At 48.7% G+C, this 25100-nt stretch overlaps 1 protein-coding gene across 2 annotated transcripts; it reads left to right on the top strand.

Annotated features, from left to right (window-relative positions):
- Positions 1-912: 912 nt before the first annotated feature.
- Positions 913-24211, top strand: IRF6 (interferon regulatory factor 6). 2 transcript variants are annotated; one of them, XM_062210284.1, is made up of 9 exons: positions 913-941; positions 5673-5754; positions 6287-6463; positions 11733-11937; positions 12959-13087; positions 15993-16151; positions 17215-17607; positions 19711-19829; positions 20492-24211. In XM_062210284.1, the coding sequence occupies exons 3-9, from the start codon at positions 6290-6292 to the stop codon at positions 20714-20716; spliced, it is 1404 nt and encodes a 467-aa protein (XP_062066268.1). In that variant the 5' UTR covers positions 913-941; positions 5673-5754; positions 6287-6289; the 3' UTR covers positions 20717-24211. The 2 variants fall into 2 exon arrangements, with proteins under 2 accessions (XP_062066268.1, XP_062066269.1); XM_062210285.1 differs by lacking the exon at positions 913-941 and adding an exon at positions 1069-1104.
- The last annotated feature ends 889 nt before the right edge of the window (positions 24212-25100 follow it).

Raw genomic sequence — 25100 nt, 5'->3', positions numbered from 1 at the left:
GGTGGGGAGTGAAGGGTGGGGGGAGGGAAAAGGGGACTTAACTTCCCAGGTGATTACAAGGGAAACCTTCTTCCTGTGCAAGGTACTGTCTGTAACATGGTGCTTTTTATCCTTACACCACCAATAACTGCAAGTAGCTACATAGGATGCCAAGTGTCAGATCCTGTACATGTTGGTCACCGACTGAATTCCCACCATACTACCGTGAGACAGGTACTATCCTAAGCCTCATTCTACAGCTAAGAGAGCCCAGAGAGTTGAAGAAACTCTCCCAAGCCTGCAGTGACTGATGGAGTTGGGGTTTGAGCCCCCTTCGGTGGCTCCAGAGGCCAGTCTATGACCGTGATTAGAAACAGCAGGAGTTATGGTGCTGGCTGAACAGGTGGGGAAACTGAGACGCTAGGAGACTCACCTACCGTCACACAGGGAAGGGGCAGACGGAAAGCAGAATTCCAGCCCTGGAACCACATGGACTTCCCCAGACGGGACCCCGTGTCCCGAATCCCTTCCCCATCGCTAACTCCACGCATGCAGGCCCACGGCCTGGCAGGGCCGACTCAGACTCTGGAACCCCCTGTCGTTCTTAGCTGTCCCCGGACCATGGGGTAGTTACGGGACGTGAAGGAGGAGAGGCCCTCCCTAGCCTTGGAGTTGACCTCCCAGCCGCTTTTCTTTCCCAGGACCACCAGCCCCGAGGCACAAGGGCTAGGCCCGAGCCTGGGACTTTTCTTAGCCCTGGTTAGAAGCGGGGGAGTAGGGTGGGAAGAGGCCAGGCGGGGCCGGGCCGCCCAGGCACGCAAAGTATCTTATTTCTCCCAGGCGGCCAATCCAGGACGTCGGAGGGCGTGGCTACACCTGGGAGGCGTGGCCTGCCGGCGGAGTGGGCAGAGGCGTCTCGGGGCGAGGCACTGACGTCAGCTCCGCGCACCTGGGCCGGGCAGGTAAGGGCTGGTGCGGGACGGAGAGAGGAACCCGAAGTCCCTACCCGCGCTGAGCGGGGCGCCGCTCCGCCGAGCCGTCGAGGAGCGCGGAGGCCGGCGTCTGCTGCTCGCTGCTGACTTGGTTCAGAGGGACGTCCGCCTCTGGTAGCCGGATTGAGCCAAGGTGGGGACGCCGACACGCGGAGACTACTCTGAGGGAGAGGAGACAGGCCCGCCGGTGGGGAGGGGTCCGTTCTAGCCTCGATGGGGATGGGAGAGTCCGTTTGGGGACATCCACTTCGTTGCGGATACCCACCGGGACTGGGCGCCTGCCGCCCTCCTCCAGGTAGCTTTGGGGCTGTCCCGGTTCTGCAGCGCGGGCCCCGCCCGACCCCACACTTGGGCCCACTCCCTTTCCCTTCCGCCCCGAAACGGACTTTGCTGCTCTTGGCCCCCTGCCCACCCCACCGTCCTTTGAAGCGCAGGACCCCCTCCCTCTCCCCTCGGTCTTACCAACCGGTTGGCCCGCTGGCCTCTGTGGCAGGGGCCGCTTCTTGGGCCCGGCCGCCCTTGGCCCCGGTGGGTGCTTTGGGAACTTGGGAGAGTTGAGGGCGACCTCGAGATCTGGCCGGTTTGTTTCCCTCCCTGAGTTTGTTTAGCCCAGTCAGGCCCCTGCCCTGGGCCTGGGAGACACCCATGGATTTCCCAGTAGCCAAGCTAGGTGCTGGGGAGGGTGGCGCCAGGCGTGGCTGCTCCGGGGGTGAGGCCCTTCTTTGCCGAAGGGGCTGGATGGTGGGTGTGGAGAAGTGGGGAAAGAGGCCTGGGGTGCTGCTCTTTCCAGACAGTCTGCGTTTCCGGAAAGGGGTCGCCCTGCCCCTCCGCAGCTCTCTGGGTGGGTATCAATTGTGGCAGCCAGGGAACGGAGAGGTAGAATAGGGGTTGGTGAACGCTGGGCTGACCAGGGCAGGAGTTTAGGCTTAGATGTATGTGTGAGACCCCACTGCAACACCTAACTCCCAGCAAGTCCGCCCCTGCAGCCCCCAACTTCTACTGGAGGGGAAGCAGTGGGAATTTAGGGCAAGAGGCCCAGAATTTACCCCTAGGTGGGGCCGACCCGAATGGAAGGAAGACTGGGAAACTTAGAGCTTGGGCTGGGGTTCCTCTCCAGGAAGAAGGGAAGAAATGGGACCTCCCATAAGACCTGTCCAGAGGCAGGAAATGGCAGGCAGGTCCTCCTCTGAGCAGAGCCACTGACAGCCAGCTGATCTTTGGCTCTGCAGTAGCAGTGCCTGGAAACTGGTCTGGGCAGAGGCTGTAGAGGGGGCTGTTCACAGAGGCCCTGTGCCCTGGATGAGGGTGTCAGAGAGGACAGTTAGTGCCCTGGGGAGGCTGAAAGCACCCTCGCTCCACACTCCCTGAGGGGGAAGACAGTGAGTTACTATCTTTGTATTTTGGGTGGTAAATAACTGTTCCAGGCACAGCTCTTGAATTCTGCTGTGATGGAAGCCAGAGATACCAGGGCTGAGCCCCTTCTCTTGCAGGCCTTGGGATTTGAGTGGCAAGAGTGTTTAGGAAGAGCCCTGGTGCAGGTGCAGGTGCAGGTGAGAGCAGGTGTCAGGCAATCTTCTCCCTAGTTACTTTCTTGGCCCTCCATGGGGTTTTGGTTGGTGCTTTTGGCTGTGCTCTCTCAATGTGGAGAAGACAGGAGGCGTGGTGCAGTGGCCAGCTTTGGCGCAGCACCCACTGGGGATGCAGGGTCCTAGCCTCAGATAAACCGCTTGGGCTCTCCATGCCTCAGTCCTGCTGTAAGATGGATATGATGGTGTCACTTATAGAATTATAAGGGTGAAACCAGACACATTATGTAAAAGTGTGCAGATGTGGAGGGTTCTGGTTACCCTCCTTCCTGAGAAATGTCTTAGTTACTTTCCTGCGGTTGAAAAAAATACTACTTGGAGTTAAAAAAAAAAAAAAACTTTTTTAATGGAAACAGATCATTGTATGAAGATGTGAATGATGTATACAGGTATATGGGAGAGTATAAAAGCATCTGTAAGTCCATCATCATGCAACCCTGTCATGAATCTTGTTGCACTGCTGCCTGTCTTCCCCTTTTTTCAGTTCTGTGTGTGTGTCCATGGATGCCAGCATGTGTATGTTCCCAAATGGAGAGGCAAGGATGTTTCAAAAAGTTCCTGGAGAAATAGGATTAAACGATAAGTTTATTTTGGTACAAAATTTTTGAAATCCTTGCATCATCTTTTCATAAGAGGCATTTTTCCAATGAACTTTTTTTTTTTTTTGACAGAGTTAGACAGTGAGAGAGAGAGAGAGAGAGAGAGAGAGAGAAAGGTCTTCCTTCCGTTAGTTCACCCCCCAAATGGCCGCTATGGCCGGAGCTACACCGATCAGAAGCCAGGAGCCAGGTACTTCCTCCTGGTCTCCCATGTGGGTGCACAGGCCTAAGCACTTGGGCCATCCTCCACTGCCCTCCCGGGCCACAGCAGAGAGCTGGACTGGAAGAGGAGCGACTGGGACTAGAACCTGGTACCCATATGGGATGCCAGCACCATAGGCAGAGGATTAACCAATTGAGCCATGGTGCTGGCCCCTCCAATGAACTTTTAAAAGAGCCCTTGTATTGCTACAAGGTATATACTACCTTCCCTCCTTACCTTCATATTGTAAACATTTCCCCAAATCCCATAAGAATTGGCCTGGTTCTCGCGATTAATGGCTGCTCGGTAGTGCAGCCTGTGGCTGTGATGTAATGAACTATTCCTCTGTCAGTCATTTTGGCTGTTTTCAATTTTTCCCTCTCTGCCTGTTTTAGAGTCTAAGTGGGTGGCAGGTGGGGGAGATCTTGGCTGACTTTCAAAGATGGTGGGGATTGGCAGGGAAGGAGAGAGGGTGTGAGGGCAGGAGGCTGGGCCCCGCCCGTGGGCCAAGGCGGGCTTGCTCATGTGTAGTCCCATCTGGGAGAACACTGAGAACTGGGGCTCTAGATCCTAACCACTGATCTCTATGGGTGGCTGCTTCTCCTTCCCCATCACAGGGTGCAGCTCCTTTTCGTGGCCTGGTTACCTTCATTTTTTTCTTGATGGGCTATAGATTAACTACAATAAGCCTTTTTTTCAAGTCCATGATCAGTCAAGAGTTGGATTTCATGTGTCGAACAGACCCAGGCACAGGTCTTACCAGCAGTGCAATAGAAATTCTCCAAAGCCCTTACTAGCTGGCCAGTTGGCTGCTCATTCCCCTCTCCTCCTTTTCCTCCCCACCCCCTTCTAGTAAGGCCTGGACTGGGAAGAAGAAGGCAGCATGTGTCCTTGGGAGACTATGCATTCCCTTTTCCTTACAAGTTATACACACACACACACACACTCACTCACACCACTCACACTCCACAGTGTGATGGCATCACCTGCTGTCCCACAGAACACCTTACAGTAGCCCGAGAACAGAAACATTTGAACACTGCATGCCAATCTCACCTGCCCATTGTGAGCTGTGCTGGGGGGTGGGGGTTGGGGGAAGGTTTCAGTTGCAGGACTTGGTAACTGGGTCAGCAGGCACAGGTGAGAGCAGGTCCTACCTTGCTCTTAAAGTGCCAGAGGCAGACTTGGGTTTGGGCTTCTCCCATTTGTTGGGAGTCTGGCTGGGGAGAGAAATGCTGTTAGCTATTCTACTCCCCAGCCCCAACTCCTCCAAGTGGGAGCGTTCAGCTCACTCAAGTGTTTTGTTTGTTTGGTTGGTTTTTATAAAGATTATTTATTTATTTAAAAGTTAGGATGACAGAGAGAGAGAGAGAGAGAGATCTTGCATCTGCTGGTTCACTCCCCAGAAGACCACACGGTATGGGCTGAACAAGGCTGAAGACAGAGCTTCATGTGTGTCTCCCATGTGCATGCAGGGGCCCGACCTGAGCCATCTTCCACTGCTTTCTCAGGCCATTAACAGGGAGCTGGATTGGAAGTGGGGCAGCCAGAAACAGTCTGGCACCCATTTGGGATGCCAGTGTTTCAGGCAGCGGCTTTACCTGCTAAGCCATAGCGCCGGTCCCAACTCAAGTGGTTTTAATTCAGAACTGTGATCCAGGTGAAGAGGCGACTTACTGAGCTTCAGGGTGAGGGGGAGCCTGGGCAGTCCCTATGTGGATTTCCTCAGGAAGCAGTGAGAACATTGAGCTTTTGTATTTTGTAAGGAACATAGCACTCGACACACAGTAGCTGGTAAACAAATATTTGTTGAATGAATGTTATTGGTCCGGGCCTCTGTTTCTCATTTTAAATAAAAGCAAAAAACAAAACCAAAAAAACACCCAAAACAACCCAAGCACCACCGAACAATTCTTTGGTTACTGGTTTTTCCACCAGGTACCGCGTCTGGGCAGGGTTTTGTTTTCCGCTGTGAGTGAGGGCCACTGCCCAGTGTTATCGACTATGCCCATGTATTTGCATGAGAATCAATTGCAGACTTTACCCAGCCTGGGACCCATTGCCTCCCTGCAGCCTCTGGGGAGATAAACAGACCCGGGTGAGGAACCTGTCCTGCCGGGGCAGGGCTTGGCTTATGGTTGTAGTACTCAGCGCTAGGTTCTGTGGGAGTTAATTATTTTGGGGCTCTGAGCTTGGCCAGACGCAGTGCTCGGGACGCAGTCTCAGAACCTATCTTCCCAGTGTTCCCAAGGCTCCTTCCTGGTGCTGGATTGTGGCATAGGTAACCGGTAGGGATCCCGTTTTCTTGATACAGAGTCTCCTGGTGGCACAGAACAAGGAAAGAGGACTTGAAGCCTGGCTCTTCAGATCTCCGCGGACACAGCCAGCTCACCTGTGTAAGTGAAGCTATTGGAACCCGGGGCCCACCTGTCACTTCTCTCTGTCCGACGTGGTGTCCTTTCTCACTGCAACATTCCCTTTCACCGTTAGTTGTCATGTTTATAAAGAACATGCTTAAGCTTCTTCCCCATGTGCTGGTGGTTCCCCTGAGATGAGATCGAAAGGCAATTTTCCCTTCTCCTCCAAAACCCTAGTACTTCAGCAGGGCCTGTGTTCCAGCCGGGATGACATCACCTTTTAATTTTCCTGCTTCAGGATTTAAATACAAGAAATGTGATCTACTTCCATGATAAGTCTGATTTGGCTAGAGCATGAAGTATAAATGGCTTTGGAATAAGAATCAAAAGAACCTTTTAACCTCCTTTCTTTTCTTTCCCACCTGGCACAGTTTATTCCCCTATTTAGTTTCTTTGCCGTAATCTAGTGAAACAGTAGCTCTATCGTATGGGAATGGTAGCTGGGAGAAGTTCCCAGTGGCTGGCCTAATTCTCTTATTCTCCCTCCCTCTCACTCCCTGCCTCCCCCCAGATCATGGCCCTCCACCCCCGCAGAGTTCGGCTGAAGCCCTGGCTGGTGGCCCAGGTGGATAGTGGCCTGTACCCTGGGCTCATCTGGCTACACAGGGACTCCAAACGCTTCCAGATTCCCTGGAAACATGCCACACGGCATAGCCCCCAACAAGAGGAGGAAAATACCATTTTTAAGGTAAAGGACTTCTTCCGTCATCTGACTTGCATTTCTTTCCTGTTCTCTTAGACCTTAATGGGTTTGTTTATTTGCTTTTTCAATTTTGGCAGAAGGAGTATACTAGATTCAAAACTCTGATGGAACAGAAAGAATGTTTGTGATAGAGGTGCCCAAACTTAGCAGGCATAGTCATCACTTTTGTTATATCCGTAGGATATGTTACATATTCTTTCCTGTTGGTTAAAGCTACACAATTCATGTCCCAAATGATCCCAAGTGGGGTTGGTTAAACTCCTGCAAGTGCTTGTAGTGATGTGGTTGATCGGAAAGCCCAAGGGTCAGCAGCTGACTGCTCCTCTTCATTCGCTCAGGGTTCTTGCTATGAAGATACATGTGTGGGTCTGGAGAGGGCTGTGCAGACCCAGACAGATCAGGGGGTGTTAGCAGGCTCTTCATCTCGCTTACTGGATGGGGATAGAGGACTCTCAGTAAGCTTTTCTTCTGGTGTTAAAATAGTTTGCCTCTGTCTATAACCTTTGCTTAAAAATTAAAGGTGGCTTAATTATAAGTTTTTATTCTGCAAGTATGTTTTCCTAAATTAAAAAAAAAAAACTCTGACATGATAGTCATTTTATTTAGCTGAAAACCAGGTTTAATAATGTAGCATTTTAAGCATTTTATAAAATTTAAGTGGAACCAAGGCTTCCCTTAAGGCAGAAGTAGGGGGGAAGGGGTTTGTGTGGCTTTGCCTCCATTCTGGACCAGCTTCTGGGTGGGTCATGTCCATTTCATGAATAGCCTCTGTCCCTGTACCCCTAAGACGTGCAGAAGTGGGTTGGTTTGTTCTTGTCCTCTGACTTGTTCTGGAAGTCAGAAGTGAGATCCAATCCCCCCTTCAGGCCGCCCAAGGTCGATGCCCCAGGTTCTTGCTGAGATTGGATAAGTAAAGGGAAGAGGAGGTGGGCTCAGGGCTGAAAGCAAAGCCACCCTAGAGGTGTTTAGGGTCTCCACCCTAGAGGAGAGGTTAGGAGTAGAGAGGAGAAGCAGAAAGAAAATTGGCCCAAGGGTACTCCAAAAGAAAATAAACAAGTATTTTTAATTTAGATTTAAATAATGTAAAAGTGATTAGGAAAAAATGTATCAACCAGCAGCAGTTGTTGGAGTTGGCACTGAGAAAGCGATAGGCCCAAGGGATAGGACTGCCATTGTGGACTTGGTCTGAAGTTGGATTTGCTGTTGGAGCCTGTGGCAGTGGCTGTCTGTGGGGATGAGGCTGGTTCCTGATGGTGACGTGCTTGGGGATGGAGGAAAGGGTGGCTGCAGGAAGGCTGCTTTGCCTTGCGTCTGTGCATCTGTTTGCCGGAGGCTGACGGAGGGCTCAAAGTCAGTAGGAAGGGAGAGTGCTCTCACCCGGCTCCCAAGCTTTGAGGGCCAAAATGGGTGCCTGGATCCATTGCCTCATTTCATTCTCACGACAGTCCTGTAAGGGAGGATTGTTGTAGGAGCAGAAACTGAATCTCAGAAGGGCTGACTAATTGCCCAGATCACACTGTCGGCGAACATTAGAGCTAGGATTTGAACCCATGCGTTCTTACACCGCCCCCATCCATACCAGCCCTTCTGAGCAGGGACTGAAAAATTCAGTCTCACATCCAAGTACCGTCTCCTGCATGTGTGGTCTTGGGTAAGTCATGGAACTTCACTGGGCTCTAGCTTTCTTCCTAGTAGAATGGGGATACAGCTAGCCTTGACTGCCTCACAGGATTATTATTTTTTAAAGATTTATTTATTTATTTGAAAGACAGAGTTACAGAGAGGCAGAGGCAGAGAGAGAGATCTTCCATCTGCTGGTTCACTCCCTAGATGGCCGCAATGGCCGGAGCTGCGCCAATTTGAAGCCAGGAGCCATGCTTGTCTTCCAGGTCTCCCATGCGGGTGCAGGGGCCCAAGGACTTGGGCCATCTTCTGCTTTTCCAGGCCACAGCAGAGAGCTGGATGGAAGTGGAGCATCTGGGACTGCAACTGGTACTCATGTGGGATGCCAGCACTGCAGGCACCAGCCCCCTCTCAGGATTTTTGTGAGAGTTGAGTCAAAGCAGGGGAAGGAATCTATAAAACACTGCAAAAATGCCGAGATTGGCTCTGTTTCAGGAAGAGAAATAAGAGCCTGCAACAGTGACCTGAACCTCCCCTGGCACACTTGGAATAGGTTTGAACAGGCAATGTTTATACATCGCAGTGATTGCCACGTGGTACCTTGTGGGCCTGCTCTTCCTGATTCTAAAGTCCACTAGCAAAGGGAAGGGCTGTCAGTGTCTCGTGCATAGGCCCTGGCGATGCTATGCGGAGAGCAGGAGGGGCTACAGCTGTGCTTCTGAGTTTGGCTGCTCTCCATGGGGGGCAGGGCTTCAGGGAGCCACAGAAGTTTGCAGACCCACCAAAGTCTGCACAGAGAGTTGACTGGGAGGGGCCGGTGAGAGAGCATGGGAACAGAGGATCAAACAAACGGGAGGGACAAGGTGAGAGGCCACAGCCAGGCACCACCAGGTGACTGGAGATGTGCCTCCCAGACACCAGGAGCCAGTGAGATTGAAGTCCCCTACAGGGATTGGCTGGAATGGACAGGATTAGGTCCCCCAGTGCCTGCTAAGTGCTGTAAGCTGCAAGAACTTGTCAGCCTTCATCCTTCTAAACCACTCCACAAGTGGAACCCAAGTCTGGGACAAGGAGGAGGAGGATTTAGAGTGTCTCCTGGAAGAAATCCTCTCTGGGTTGTGAGGCTTGGTTGGGGGTGACTGAGGGAGACCAGAGATCTCAAAGGACGAGGCAGAAAACTCAGTTTCAGCTTGAGGAGGAATCTCTGGTCTGAATCAGAAGCAAGTGCTGTGCTCGGGAAGCCTGAAGAAGTTGGTCCCCCTTTCCTCTGCACCAGGACATGTCACGCTCCTGAGAAAGCTTGGAGACCAGAGCATGTGTTAGTCCTGGCAGAGCAGTGGCGTCCTGTGGGCGGGAGCCTCAGTGCCTTCTGGACCTGGCAGTGGGGCTGGGTTTCTCCTCCCGGCTTTGGTCTGTGGTGTGAGCAGCCCGGGTTTTCTTTCTTCTCTCTGGGAGAGCTCCTTATTCCCCTCATACGGGGACAGTGCTGTGAGTTCTACATTTGAAAGCCAAAGTGGAGGAGTCCAAGTGGCTTTTCAGCCCCTGCCACCAGCTGCTCCCATGAGGTCGCAGTTTGAGCAAACAGGGGAAGGAAGGAGGTGTGGTTTATCAGGACGCAGCGTTCCCAGCCTGTGGGGGAAGCTCACCCCCCAGTGTGCTCCCTGTGCTCCTAAGGACCACTTGAGTTCTGTAGTTCTGCATTGATGGATCAGATTGGAGGAGCCAGCAAGGCCAACTCTTCATGCTGTCTGCGATCCCTTTGTGGCAGTCATGTAAGCAGCTCTTGTTAAAAAATGGGTAACCCTCTTTCCCCCAGTTACCTGAAATCCAGTATGCAGAGTTACCATGTATGTTGTTGTGTGTACTTTACCCAGACTTGACTTTCTTGTATTATTATTATTTAAAGATTTATTTACCCATTTGAAAGGCAAATCTTACAGAGAGAGGAGGCACACACACACACATCCTCCATCCACTGGCTCACTCTCCAGATGGCCACAAGGACTGGAACTGGCTAAGTGCTGGAGCTGAGTCGGTCCAAACCCAGGAGCCAGGAGTTTCCTCTGGGTCTCCCACGTAGGTGCAGTGATCCAAGGACTTGGGTCATGTTCGGCTGCTTTCCCAGGCAAATTAGCAGGGAGATGGATCAGAAATAGAGCAGCAGGGATTCGAACCGGTGCTCATATGGGATGCTATAGCGGGCAGAGGCTTAACCTTCTATGCTGCTGCACCACAGTGCCGTCCCCTGGACTTCACGTCTGACTTTCTTTATTTTTTAAAGGTTTATTTATTTGAAAGTCAGAGTTACACAGAGAGAGAGGACGAGACTGAGAGAGAGAGAGAGAGAGATCTTCCATCCACTGGTTCATTCCCCAAATGGCCTCAACAGACAGGTTTGGGCCAGGCTGAAGCCAGGAGTCAGGAACTTCTTCTGGGTCTCCCACATGGGTGCAGGGGTCCAAGCACTTGGGCCATTTTCCACTGCTTGCTTGCTTGCTTTTTTTTTTTTTTTTTAAAGATTTATTTTATTAGGCCAGCGCCGTGGCTCAATAGGCTAATCCTCCGCCTGGCGGCGCTGGCACACCAGGTTCTAGTCCCAGTCGGGGTGCCGGATTCTGTCCTGGTTGCCCCTCTTCCAGGCCAGCTCTCTGCTATGGCCCGGGAGTGCAGTGGAGGATGGCCCAAGTGCTTGGGCCCTGCACCCCGTGGGAGACCAGGAGAAGCACCTGGCTCCTGCCTTTGGATCAGCGCGGTGCGCCGGCCACAGCGTGCCAGCCGCGCCAACCATTGGAGGGTGAACCAATGGCAAAAAGGAAGACCTTTCTCTCTGTCTCTCTCTCACTGTCCACTCTGCCTGTCAAAAAAAAAAAATTTTTTTTTTTATTATTTGAAAGGCAGAGTTAGAGAGAGAGGCAGAAACAGAGAAAGAGGTCTTCCATTTGCTGGCTCACTTCCCAGATGGCCTCAACAGACAGGATTGGGCCAGGCCAAAGCCAGGAGCTAGGAGCTTCTTCTAGTTCTCCCACCTAGGTGCATGGGCGCAAGGACTTGGGCCATCTTCTGCTGCTTTCCCAGGTGCATTAGCAGGGAGCTGGATTGGACGTGAAGCATCTGGACTTGAACCAGCACCCATATGGGATACCAGCACTGCAGGCCAGGGCTTTAACTCATTGCGCCACAGCACTGGCCCCTCTCCACTGCTTTCCCAGGCTCATTAGCAGGGAGCTGGATTGGAAGTGGAGCAACCAGGGCTCAAACTGGTGCCCACTTGGGATACCAGTGTTGCAGGTGGTGGCTTTACCTGCTACGCCACAGTAACTGTTCCCCCCACCCCCACCCTGACTTGACTTTCAACCCTTCATTGGAACATTGTCATCTTGACAGGTGCTAGTACAAGAGCTTGAGATAAGGCTACTCCTTTCAAAAGACCATGTTTGCAGATGGCTTAATTTAGGCCCTGCCTTGCCTGATCAAAGGGTAGTGTTTCCTTCTTTGGTCTGCGTTCATTGGGGCTGGGTGTTGGGGCAGTCATGCCCGGGGTATTTGTGTGTCTGTATGAGAAAAGGTGAGCACATGCTTTGCAGTAGTTTTGGGTAATATTAGGCACTCGCTATGGTTTCTTGTCCTGCAGGCTTGGGCTGTAGAAACAGGGAAGTACCAGGAAGGAGTGGATGACCCTGACCCCGCTAAATGGAAGGCCCAGCTCCGCTGTGCTCTCAACAAGAGCAGGGAATTCAACTTGATGTACGATGGCACCAAGGAGGTGCCCATGAACCCAGTGAAGATATATCAAGTGTGTGACATCCCCCAGCCCCAGGGCTCAATCATTAACCCAGGTGAGGCCCCAGGTGCATGGGAGACCATGGGAATTATGTCAGATTCTGGCTGGGCTCTATCAGGAGATAGTCAGCTTGGGAAGAGCCTAGTATACAAAACTGAAGACTGGTAAAGCAAGAAAACCTATCCCTAGAAAGGATCCAGAGAACAAAAGCTGTAAACTCAGCAAAGTCTTCTCGCTCACTTAGGCATATGTCATTAACCTGTTTGCTTAAAGCATGAGAAAGTGGAGGGGCTATAGAGTTCTGTAAAAATAGCCTCTCCTGGGACGTGAGAGGCCAAGTCATTTTGAAGGAGGAAGGACTAAAACTTGGAAGCCTTATGTTCTAAACCTGGCTCTTATCACTTGACTACTTGTAGGACTTGAATCAAGTCATTTGACCTCTTGAGTTCAGTTTCTGCAACTCTAAGAGCTCATCTTCCCTGTATTCTTCAAAAGATATTGTAAGAATTAATTGACATGACATGTAGGAGTTATTAGGTTCTCTATAAATGTTGGGCTAGTGATCATTTGATTGTCAGGTACTTTGCCAAAAGAGTATCATCTGATCCTCTTGTTGACTTAAAACTTAACAAGTCCTAAGAGCCAGATAGTTTAAAATTGTACTCCAGGGAGGTCCTGCTGTGAGCAGGGGTCTGTTCTTCATATTAGGTTTACAAGGGTGAAAGGGTGGTATTCGTGAGTCTTTAAGGGGTTGCCAGTATGGAGGAAAGTAATGTTGAGGTATGCTAATGTGTAAGGGAGTTTTGGAAGGGAATAAAGTTTGCATATCCTGAGTAGAAGCTTGTATTAGCCAGCCTAACCCTCTGCAACACAACACCAGTCCCGGGAAGGGTTCTTTAGGAAAAGTTAGAACCAGATCCTAACATACTCTTGGTTCCCACTCTTTTCAGCTAGGGCATTGAGGGCACATGCTAAGCTCAAGGACCCAGTGTGCTAGCAGGCCCTAGCTTGGAGCAGCTGCCAGGACAACAGCACACCCTAAACTGCTCACCTGTTGGCTTGTGTGTCTTGGGTAGGATCTACAGGATCTGCTCCCTGGGATGAGAAAGATAATGATGTGGATGAAGATGATGAGGAAGATGAGCTTGATCAGTCACAGCACCATGTTCCCATCCAGGACACCTTCCCATTCCTGAACATTAATGGTGAGTAGGGTAGTGGTTGATACAGAGGGATGAGGAAGGTGTGGGACCTTTAACCTTGGAACTAACCTCGACCCTTTTGCCACCATTGCCCAGGGAGCAGTGATGGCACCTTCTGGCCAGGCTGTGTGTCTGTTAGCAAGCAGGAGTCAGGGCCAGGGAACTCTGCCAGCTTAGTTATCTCAGTGCAGTGGAAGTGGGTTCTTGGCATAGGGAACATTCTAATCCAAATAAACAATCTAAAGTCATTCTCAATCCCACATACAAATACATCAGCAGTTATAAATTTTGCTAGTTTCCTTCTAGCCAAGTGCAGACATCATTTTATGAGTTGTAGGCCAAGTCTTCCAAATTCAGTGTCATTTTCTTAACAGAGACCATTCTGCTTAGGCTATATTATGGGAAACTGGTCTCTCCAGCTACCAAATCAAGGCTCTGATAGGATTTATCTGCAAGAGACTTTCTTTTATGAACTTTTGAATTCAGCTTCCTAGGAAAAATGAGAGATTGGGAGGCTATTGGCCTATGCAATAGGTACTGAATTTCCTTTGTGCATTCTAAGGATGTTCCAACATGAGCTGAATTGCTCTGCTGAAAGCATCTTTACTTCATCTGTCTACCAAGATGCTTCTAGTCAAAGGACTGCCATGCAATTGAGTGGCTTTCACTTCCTGGTGCCATCTGGCTGGGTGTCAAACTTGCTATGTAATAACTTATGCCACCTAAAGAAACATAGTATATAGGGGTGGTTTCTTTAGCAATTGGGAATACAGTGCTCTATGTGATGCTCCTATCTTTGAGAATCATAAAGACCCTTTTGAAAGTAATTTATTCCAAAGGCAGAGAGCAAGAGAGTGAAAGAGAGCGAGCGAGCACTTCCATCCACTGGTTCACTCTCTAAATGACCGAAATAGCTGGAGCTTAGGCAGGCTGAAGCCAGGAGCCAGGAACTCCTTGTAGGTCTCCCACATGCATGGCAAGAACCCAAGTACTTGAGACATCACCCACTGCTTCCCAGGTGCATTAGCAGGGAGCTGGATTAGAAGCAGAGTGACTAGGACTTGAACTGGCAACCTGATATGGGATGGATACATCCCAAGCAGTGGCCTAACCCTCTGCACCACAATACCAGCCTCAGGAAAACCTTTATTGTATGTCCACTGGCCCTCCTTCACTTATCTTGCCATTTATATCTGTGCAAGCAAGTGATAGGAAAAAAATAATCTTATAGAAATCTGCCAGATGCTATTACCACATGCCACTCTTGAAATCTCAGGAGTTGAACATCTGGAAATGTAGAATCCTTTCTCAAATCTTTGGCTGACTCATCTCACTTTTAAAAGGATGGAACCTATTTCCAGAATCCTGATTTCCTATTTCTGTTCTCATTTTCTTAAAGCTAATATTGTATATCTTTATGTTTTGGGCTGCCTTGGATCCTCTTTGGAATATTATAGGAAACAAAAAGGAAAATGGATGCCTATGAGGGTACTTCAAAAAGCTGGTTTTCCATAAACTCTTTGAAGTACCCTCATAGATTAAAACAAACTTGTAAGGGGGCTGGTGCTGTGATGCAGCGGGTTAACACCCTGGCCTGAAGCGCCGGCATCCCATATGGGAGCCGGTTCGAGACTTGGCTGCTCCGCTTCCAATCCAGCTCTCTGCTATGGCCTGAGAAAGCAGTAGAAGATGGCCCAAGTCCTTGGGCCCCTACACCCGCGTGGGAGACCTGGAAGAAGCTCCTGGCCCCTGATCGGTGTAGCTCTGGCTGTTGCGGCCAACTGGGGAGTGAACCATTGGATAGAAGACCTCTCTCTCTCTCTCTCTCTCTCCCTCCCTCCCTCCCTCCCTCCCCTTCTCCCTCCCTCCCTCCCCCTTCTTCCCTCCTTCTCTCTCTCTCCTCTCCTCTCTTTATCTCTCTCTCTCTCTTCCTCTCCATATAACTTTGACTTTCAAATAAATAAATAAATCTTTAAAAAAAAATAAAACAGACTTGTAAGGACAGGGCCAAAGAATTAATCTCTGTGATTTCAGAGCTGTTGGGGCAGAGGATGATGAATTGTTGAAGAATAAATGCCTACGAGACGAGGCTAGAAGGAGACATCTCTAGATTTTGGAGCAAGCCAACTTTTAATAGGATGATTGTTTCCTTCTTGAGAAGACAGATCTTCCTAGGTTCTTTTTCCTTCTAGGAATATATAAAACTACTTAAAATTTTATTTGATTTTACTTTTTCATTGATTTGAAAAGTAGAGAGACAGAATGAGAAAGATCAATGCTCTCAACAGCTGGGACAGGGCCAAGCTGAAACCAAGACTGGAACTCAATTTGGGTCTCCCAGTATGATTGCCTTCTAGGCTGTGCACTACAGGAAGCTGGATCAGGAGCAGAGCCAGAACTTGAAATCGTGCACTCCAGTCTGGGATGTAGGCATCCCAAGTGATGCCTTGACTGCTGCAACAAATACCAACTCCACTTGTTTGTTTTTAATGGGATTTCTGAACACTAATGCTTAGTTGAAGCGAACTAATTCAGTTGAGTTCCTTTTGTGGAAGACAACCAGCTTTTATTTAATTTCTGGGGCCAAATTTTGCAACAAGGAATCTCTCCCTCATGCCAATTTAAATTTAACCCTTAGAGAAAACTCATTTGTCTATTTGTTAATTTCCAGTAAATAAAGTTTTGAAACTATGAGTTTATGAGTAAAATAATATGATCAGGAAACAAGAATAGGAACCTATTCCTTACTTTGTTGCTTCTGGGAATCGCTGCTATGCTGGTGAGATCATAGTGGGTCATGGTCCAGTGTTTTACTTTGGTCTACTGACCTTGCTAATTCTTAGAGGCTCAGGTCAGATGTGTGCATGTGTGTTGCCTCTGCCTGTTCACCCACATCCTTCTATTCTAGGTTCTCCCATGGCACCAGCCAGTGTGGGCAACTGTAGTGTAGGCAATTGCAGCCCTGAAACAGTATGGCCCAAAACAGAACCTCTGGAGATGGAAGTACCCCAGGCACCTATCCAGCCATTTTACAGCTCTCCAGAGCTATGGATCAGCTCTCTCCCAAGTAAGTGAGCCAGTCCTGATCTTTCTTGCTAATACTCTTTTCTCCGCCTCCTCCTCCTCCTCCTCCTTTTGTTTTTTTTCTTTGTTGTTGTCCTGTCTTTGCTTCCATTTCTTTGCCATGTATAGAATCACTTTCTGTTTCCCGGGTACCAGTGAGTCACCCAAGGAAGAAATAAAGCACTCACAGCCCATACCTATTAGCCATGGGCATCTCTGATTACAGCGCCTGGTTACTCACCTTTTGGTGGGTGCTGGCCTGGGTTTGTCAGTCAGGCCAGGGTACTTAGTGATTGGGCCAGTTGTGAGATAGAAGGTTAATAACCATGGATTTGCTTGAGGAGATTCTTTGATTTGGGGGGCATTTAGGACCCAGAGAAAAAAATTCGTTCTGAATTTGATAGAGAATTTGACTCAATGCCAGAGCCCTGGTCTCCCTTTGCTCCTAGTCTCTCTAGTGCTCCTCTCTAGCTGTGGTAGAGTATGAGAACTAAAATTATATTCAGGAAGTTAAATAGCTTTGACAAGATCTAGTGGATTCAATGGAGACTTTCTGAGTGGAAATTTCCATGGCTGTGAACTGTATCCTTGTATGGTATATTGTTAGAACAGATCCCCAGTGTGCGCTCACATGTGTAACTTGAGAACCATGGCTTGCTATTTCTTTTTGTTCCTGGTTTCTTTAAATGGTGAGCCAAAAATGCGACAAAGTCAAATTCCTTAGTTTTTAGCTCCTTCTGATGCCTGTTGATATGAAGACTTCATCAGTAGGAAGTGGGGATACCAGGTCCCAGCACTTTTCTTGGTGAAGTTTTAGCCCTTAGGGTGTGGTGACTGAACAGAGATAGCATGAATAGGACCTTAAGCTATTTGCTTCAAAGAAGGCTCTTGAGTGAGCGTTCCAGGGATATGTTGATGTCTCCCTTTATTACTGGAAGGATAACTATGGCAGTGGTCTTCCTGGACTTTGGTTGAGAGGTGGCTTCCTCTTGATGGACTTGCATGAGCCTTTGGAGGGACAGGCAGAGCAGTGGAACAAGATTCTCATTGTCATCTCTCATTTGCAGTGACTGACCTGGACATCAAATTTCAGTATCGGGGGAAGGAGTATGGGCAGACTATGACCGTGAGCAACCCGCAGGGCTGCCGGCTCTTCTATGGGGACCTGGGCCCCATGCCTGACCAGGAGGAGCTCTTTGGTCCTGTCAGTCTGGAGCAGGTCAAATTCCCAGGTCCGGAGCATATCACCAATGAGAAGCAGAAGCTGTTCACAAGCAAACTGCTGGACGTCATGGACAGAGGACTGATCCTGGAGGTCAGCGGTCATGCCATTTATGCCATCAGGCTGTGCCAGTGCAAGGTGTACTGGTCTGGGCCGTGTGCCCCATCACTTGTTGCCCCCAATCTGATCGAGAGACAAAAGAAGGTCAAGCTGTTTTGCCTGGAAACATTCCTTAGTGGTGAGTTCTTTTTCAGAACGTTGATGATGGAAGTTGCTCCCTAGAAGTGGTTCTTCCTCCATTTTCCCTTTTTCCTCTCTCCTTTTCTGGCACAGGAAAGATCTTAACCAACACATTTCTTCTGGTTGAGGTCAAGGGAGGAGAGAGCCTTTCTTCTTCTTTTTTTTTTTCTTTTCTTTTTTTAAAGATTTTATTTATTTATTTATTTGTGAGGTAGAATTACAGACATAGGGAGATACAGAGAGAAAGGTCTTCCACCTGCTGGTTCAGTCCCCAAATGGCCACAACAGCTGGGGCTGGGCGGATCCAAAGCCAGGAGCTTCTCCTGGGCCTCCCATGCAAGTGCAGGGGCCCAAGTACCTGGGCCATCTTCTGCTGCTTTCCTAGGCCACAACAGAAAGCTGGATTGGAAGAGGAGCAGCTGGGACACACACTGGCACCCATTTGTGATGCCAGTGCTACAGGTGAAGGCTTAGCCACAGTGCCGGCCCCAAGAGCCTTGCTTTTGAAAACGGAAGTGAAGAAGGAGGTTCCACTCCCATGCTATCTACATGGAAGCTAATTTTTTTATGTTGGTTGTGGCTCCAGAAGAGGGAGGCAGCCTTTTCACTAGTCCACAGATGTTACTAGCTTACCTTTAAGTTTGAAAAGTGACCTTCTTCATCATACTCAGCAAAATATACATGTTTGGGAAATATCCAAGTGGTGAATTCAAACACACAGTTTTAGGGAACAGCATTGAGATGTGAACTTTGCAATAGAGTTTAAACCCAAAGCCCAGTGGGTCCTAGTTGCTCTGATTCTGATCCAGCTCCCTGCTAATGCTCTTGGGAAAACAGCAGAAGACCCAAGTGTTTGGGCTCTTGCCATCCATGTGGGAGACTCAGATGAAGGTCCTAGCCCCTGGCTTTAGCCTGGCACAGCCCTGGCTGTTGTGGCCATTTGGGGAGTGAACCAGCAGATGGAAGATCTCTCTCTTGCTCTCATTCTCTCTCTTTCTCTGTCTCTTTCTATCGCTGTGTATTTCTTTCCTTCTCTCTAACTCTGCTTTTCAAATAAAAATAAATAAATCTTAAAAATAAAACAAAAAACAACCCAAGCCTAGATTGGTGATTTCCATTGGAATGCTCTGAATGATGGAAGTGTTCTATGTGTGTACTGTCCATATGATAGCCACTAGTCACACCGTATGTGGTTGGTAATATGTAAATGTGACTAATGTGACCAAGGAACTACTTAATTTTAATTAGTTTAAAATTTTAAAAAAGGGTCTGGTGCCACGGCTCACTAGGTTAACCCTCCGCCTGTGGCACCGGCACCCTGGGTTCTAGTCCTGGTCGGAGCTCCAGATTTTGTCCCAGTTGCCCCTCTTCCAGTCCAGCTCTCTGCTGTGGCCCGGGAAGGCAGTAGAAGATGGCCCAAGTGCTTGGGCCCTGCACCTGCACGGGAGACCAGAAAGGAAGCACCTGGCTCCTGGCTTTGGATCGGCGCAGTGCGCCGGCCGTAGCAGCCATTTGGGGGGTAAACCAATGGAAGGGAGACCTTCCTCTGTGTCTCTCTCTCTCTTACTGTCTAACTCTGCCTGTCAAAAATAAATTTTAAAAAAAATTTTTTTTAATGAAGTCAATAGCTGTATGTGGTTAGTGGCTGCTTTACTGGGCAACATAAAAGATAATATTTACTTGGGCTGGTGTTGTGGTGCAGTGGGTAAAGTGGCTGCTTGGGATGCCAGCATCCCATATCGAAGTGCTAATTTGAGTCTCAGCTGTTCTGTTTCCTATCCAGCTTCCTGAAAATTCACATAGCAAGGTGGCAGATAATGGTTAAGTATTTGGGTCCATGTAGGAGACCTAGATAGGGTTTTTCAGCCTGACCCTGCCCTGGCAATTGCAGCCATTTTGGGGCCTGAACCAGTGGATGAAAGATCTCTCTGTCTCTGTCTCTCTCACTCTCACACACACACACACACACTCTCTCTCTCTCTCTCTCTCTCTCTCTGTACCTTTGGCTTTCAAATAAATAAATGAATCTTTTTCTAAAAGATGATATTTACCAAGTGCATAGGGAATGACTTTGCCAACTTTATTCTTCTACTTTCTGCAGAACTCATTGCCCACCAGAAAGGACAGATAGAAAAGCAGCCACCATTTGAGATCTATTTATGCTTCGGGGAAGAATGGCCAGATGGGAAACCCCTGGACAGGAAACTCATCTTGGTTCAGGTGAGTAGATAAGGATGTGTTCCTGTCTGCCAGTGAGTTAGCCCCCAGGTCTAGGTTGAACCTTGATGGAGCTTCCATCTGTCTATGAAGGTTTATTCCATCAGATGGGTTAGCAGATTTAGGCTACAGCAGGACCAAACTGGAGAATGCAAGATCCTAAAAGTGGATGACAGATTGGATAGAAACTTATCTTTCATTCTCTTACTGACATTATAGTCTTGCTGACCCTTAGCAGCTTTTGTATGAAAACCTTTTAAATTATTTCTAATTTCATATTTTATATGACCCTTAGCAGCTTTTACATGAAAACCTTTTAAATTATTTCTAAGAATGTAATCTCATTCTAGGAGTGGCAGCAGGGCCACTTGGGGTTGGTCTCCAGAGTTACACAATGAGGCAGGCACTAAGTGACATTTGGTTAAAAGTACACTAAGTAAACAGTCATTTATTTAGGCATGTGGTGTGCATCTGGATTCTTCCATTTGAACCAACTTCTAGAGTGAACCTAGGCATGATGGTCTAAAGAGATAAAGGTACATTCTGTATCCAGACATGAGAGTTGAGGGCTTCCCCAGGGCCTCATCTTTCAGTTTTGGGTCCTTCCTCCTGTTCAAAAAGATCTTGTCCTCAGAGGATACCTGTGTGCTCTGTATCCTGAACAGGTAATCCCGGTGGTGGCGCGGATGATCTATGAGATGTTTTCTGGTGACTTCACACGATCCTTTGACAGTGGCAGTGTCCGCCTGCAGATCTCAACTCCAGACATCAAAGACAACATCGTTGCTCAGCTGAAACAACTGTACCGCATCCTGCAAACCCAGGAAAGCTGGCAGCCCATGCAGCCTGCCCCCAGCATGCAGCTGCCCCCAGCCCTGCCGGCCCAGTAACCATGAGTGCCAGCTTCTCCTTCTCTTTTTTATGATATTGTATATAGGGCTTTTTTTTATTATTATTATTCAGACTTAACCAGCTTTTCAATCTCTTTTCCCTAACAGTGATAGAAGTCTTGGATTCTCCAAATATTCTTAGCTTTCAAAGTTGATTTAATTTATGGAAAAATCATCCTTCAGGCTTTGCTTTTCTTTTGTAAGCCTCCCAGTAGTAGTTTGAGGCAGTAGAAAAAGATTTGACTATGGAATTTAGATACCAGGATTCTAGCTGCAGCTTTGTCTTCAATGTGCCTTGAACAAGTCATGTAACCTCTGGGCTTCAGGTTCATCAGTTATGAAGAAAAAAGATTGGAATAATGCCTGAAACTGCATTGAGCTTTAGAACTCCAATTCAAGTTCTTCATTCTACTTGTGCAAGACAAAACTCCATGGAACCAGAACCCTTCTTCATTGTTCTTGTACCACATTTTCCCCCTTGCTTTCATTTAAGTTCCCTCGAGCACTGATTTGTCCGGAGTTGAGCTCTGTTTGACCTGTTCTGCTGGTGTAGTTGAGCTGGCTCCCTCATTGGGGAAGTGAGAGGGAGGACTGGCCGGTTGCTTAGGAACCGAGCTTGATATCTAAATAGACATGGGTGCCAAAGTCTGAAAGTCACCTGGCCTGCAGAGTAACAGCTTATAAACTGAGCTTCCACAGGGAAGCTGTCATACCGAAAGCTGAGGGATTCTGTGACAGAGTGGGTAGGTAGACGTTTGCCTTGTCACCACTCAGTCACCACTGTGTGTGTGTGTGTGTGTGTAGATGATAGTATTAGACTCATGATAGCCCTCAGAGGAAGAACCTTCTTTTTTTTTTTTTTCCTTTTTTTTATTTTTGACAGGCAGAGTGGACAGTGAGAGAGAGAGACAGAGAGAAAGGTCTTCCTTTGCCATTGGTTCACCCTCCAGTGGCCACCTTGGCTGGCGCGCTGCAGCCGGCGCACCGCGCTGATCCGAAGGCAGGAGCCAGGTGCTTATCCTAGTCTCCCATGGGGTGCAGGGCCCAAGCACTTGGGCCATCCTCCACTGCACTCCCGGGCCCCAGCAGAGAGCTGGCCTGGAAGAGGAGCAATCGGGACAGAATCTGGCGCCCTGACTGGGACTAGAACCCGGTGTGCCAGCGCCGCAAGGCGGAGGGTTAGCCTGTTGAGCCACGGCGCCAGCCCAGAAGAACCTTTTTCTTATTTTCTTCTCTGAGGAAAAGCTGGGAGTGAGCCGGGCATTTGGACAGTTCCTCCTTGCTTGGAGACCTTTGGGGTCTTCCTGTCATTTGGATGTTCTGTCCTTGGGAAAAATGGGGTTTGGGGTGTGTGAAAGCCGAAGTGAGGAAGGTCTGGGCAGTGCTTTTCTAGAAAAGGCTCAGCTAGCACAAACCCTCTCGTCCCCCTGGCTAGTGGAGGTCTCCTGGGTGTGAACAGTGAAGGGTAGGAGTGGTGCAGAACACTGCAGCCATCTCTCTCACAAGCTGGTCTGTCTGAGGAACTTCCACTCAGTCCCCTGATCCTTTTGCTTCTCCTTTTCTTTAAAGATGCAATTGTATAAAATTTAAACTCCAAGACTTAGATGGAAAACAAGATGCTGATCTCCAGTTGCAGACCCCAATCCTCCCTCCTCTCTGTCTTTAAAGATCCTGTCTGCTGGTTCACTACCAAAACGCCCTCAAGAGCTGAGTCTGAGCTGGGCTGGGTGGCAGGAACCCACAACCTCCCAGGGTCTGCATTGGTGGGAAGCTGGGATCAGGAGCCATAGCCAGTTACCAAAGCGAGGTACTCAATATGGGATGCGGACTTTTCTTTTCTTTTTTTTTTTCTTTAAGATTTATTTATTTATTTGAAAGCAAGAGTTACAGATAGGCAGAGAGAAAGAGAAGTCTTCTTGGTTCACTCCCCATCAAACCAGCACCCATATGGGATGTTGGCACTGCAGGTGGCAGCTTTACCTGCTACGCTACAGCGTCGGCCCCAAGGGATGTGGACATATTAACTGCTATGCTAAACATCTGCTTCCCCCAGTCCTGACACCAGTTTGTGCCAGTCCAAAATAAGGAAGCCTATGTCTATCCTGCTACCCTTAAACCAACTTTTTCTTTCCTTTTTTTTTTTTTTTAATAATTGAAAGGGTAGCTTTATTTAAAATACTAAAAGCTCAGCTCAATTGAAGGTGGCAGTGGAACTCAGTTATTTATTTAAAATTCATAAGCCTTGGCTTTAGGGCCTCTAGGAGACCTAGTGGAATATTCTGTCATCAAAAGCATAACCAAGCAGCTGGCACCGTGGCGTAGTTGGTAAAGCTGCCACCTGCGGTCCTGGCTGCTCCACTTCTAATCCAGCTCTCTGCTATGGCCTGGGAAAGCAGCAGAAGGTGGCCCAAGTCCTTGGGCCCCTGCACCCACATGGGAGACTGGGAAACTTTTGGCTTTGGATCAGCCCAGTTCTGGCCATTGTGGCCATTTGGGGAGTGAACCAGTAAATGGAAGCTCGCACGCTCTCTCTCTCTCTCTATGCCTCTGTAACCCTGCCTTTCAAATAAATAAAAGTCTTTTTTAAAAAAAATAGGCATAACCAAAAAACAATCTGAGCAAAGGTTCAGTGCCCCGCTTCAAGGAGAAGTTGAGCTTTTAGGGGTGAAGAATCACACAAGGCATAGAAGCTTTATATTTTTGGAGTCATTTTGTTGAGTGAGTGAAGTGAGGGATCTGGCTGCCCCATCTATACCTGGGAGCTCAAATCCAAGTGTAGGTAAATTGTGAGGACAACTGTTGAATCTGGCTGGTCCCTTGCCCTTTGTGACGTACTAACAGGCTCTCCATTTGGATGGGCACCTCAGTAGTGTGAGCTGGTGAGGGGTGTTACATGGTGTTCTGAGGGCCAAGGACTGAGCTGTTAGGATGCAACCGTAAAGAAAGGTTTCTGAAGCATTAGAGGAGCGGATGAGCAGCTGTATGTGGTCTTAACTCACAGCCCAGTTTCTTCCTTGTTTTGAATCCTTTTCAGAATGCTGCAAGAGTGCATGTGGGGATTTCCTCTGATCAACGTTAGCTCCCTTTCTCTCGGTTCTGATGGGTGCCAGGTGTCCTTTCTTTCCTGGGGACTCAGCCTACTGTGTCCTTGGTGGCTGCCACTGCTTCCTGTGGTACCTTCTCTGTGGCCTTCACCTCAAGACTATGGAGTTAGACTGTGCCACTGGCTCTTGCTTTTCCCCTCTGTGCATCCCACCACACTATTTAAAAGGTAAAAAAGAACCACTGTAGATAAGTTGGAAGGGTAAGTTTGTGTCTGGGCTGGTCCCTTCCCCATATAACTGCATCCCCAGTTACATTTCCTTGACGCCCCTTCACCACCATGTCCTGCTTGACTGCCAATTGTTGAAGGTAAAGATTGTCTTGGACCTTGCTGTCAGTCTTTGGAAGAGTATCTGGTATGCAGTGTATTCTCAAATATTGTTACTGGAATAAATGAATGAACTAAGTAAGTCATATATTTTGAACATTTATTGTAAACTACCACAGGAAAATAAGACAGATGTGGGGAGGGCGAAAGTGGTTAAGTTCAGGGGATTAATTGAGTCAGCTGAACTAGTTGAGTCAATTTCTAGTCTGCTTCTGACTCCAAGCTAAGAACCAGAGTTAGATTGGTAGCCCTTATAAACTAGTTCTGCCATCTGGGCTCCATCTTTACTCCACATTTTTTTTTTTTAAGACTTATTTATTTATTTGAGAAGCAGAGTTACAGAGAGTGAGATACAGAAAGAGAGGTCTTCCATCTGCTGGTTCACTCTCCAAATGGCTGCAATGGCCAGATCTGGGCCTATCTGAAGCCATGAGTTTCTCCGGGGTGGGTACAGGGGCCCAAAGCACTTGGGTCGTCCTTTGCTGCTTTCCCGTGCCATTGGCAGAGAGCTGGATCAGAAGTGGAGCAACCAGAACACCAGCCGGCGTGTATGTGGGATGCAGGCCAGCAGGCAGAGGCTTAACCTACTATGCCACAGCGCCCACACCTACTCCACATCATCTTTCAGTCTGAAGGTATCAGCCGGTAGGGCTAGGGGCGAAACCTTCAGTGTAGGAACCCAGCGTTCATTCGTCTCTATGCTGCTTCCATGCCCCAGTAGAAATACACTTGGGCCATTTCCTCAGACACTGACGCTTCTCTTTGTAGTCTGAGTCCAATCTCAGCGTTATAAAGGCATTAACCCCTAAGTGACACAACACTGTAATAGATTGAAAAGTCTCTGCATCTCCCCCTCTCATTTTTCACTTGAATCAGCAAACTGGACTCCTAGAACTTGAACCCCAGAAGGTGGGTTTTTCCCCCTAATTTGCACATCGCTGTACTTTCCAGCAC

This window comes from Lepus europaeus, chromosome 14 (genome assembly GCF_033115175.1).
Source record: "Lepus europaeus isolate LE1 chromosome 14, mLepTim1.pri, whole genome shotgun sequence".
NCBI classification, from domain to species: Eukaryota; Metazoa; Chordata; class Mammalia; order Lagomorpha; family Leporidae; genus Lepus; species Lepus europaeus.
This window is presented reverse-complemented; position numbering and strand designations above follow the sequence as displayed.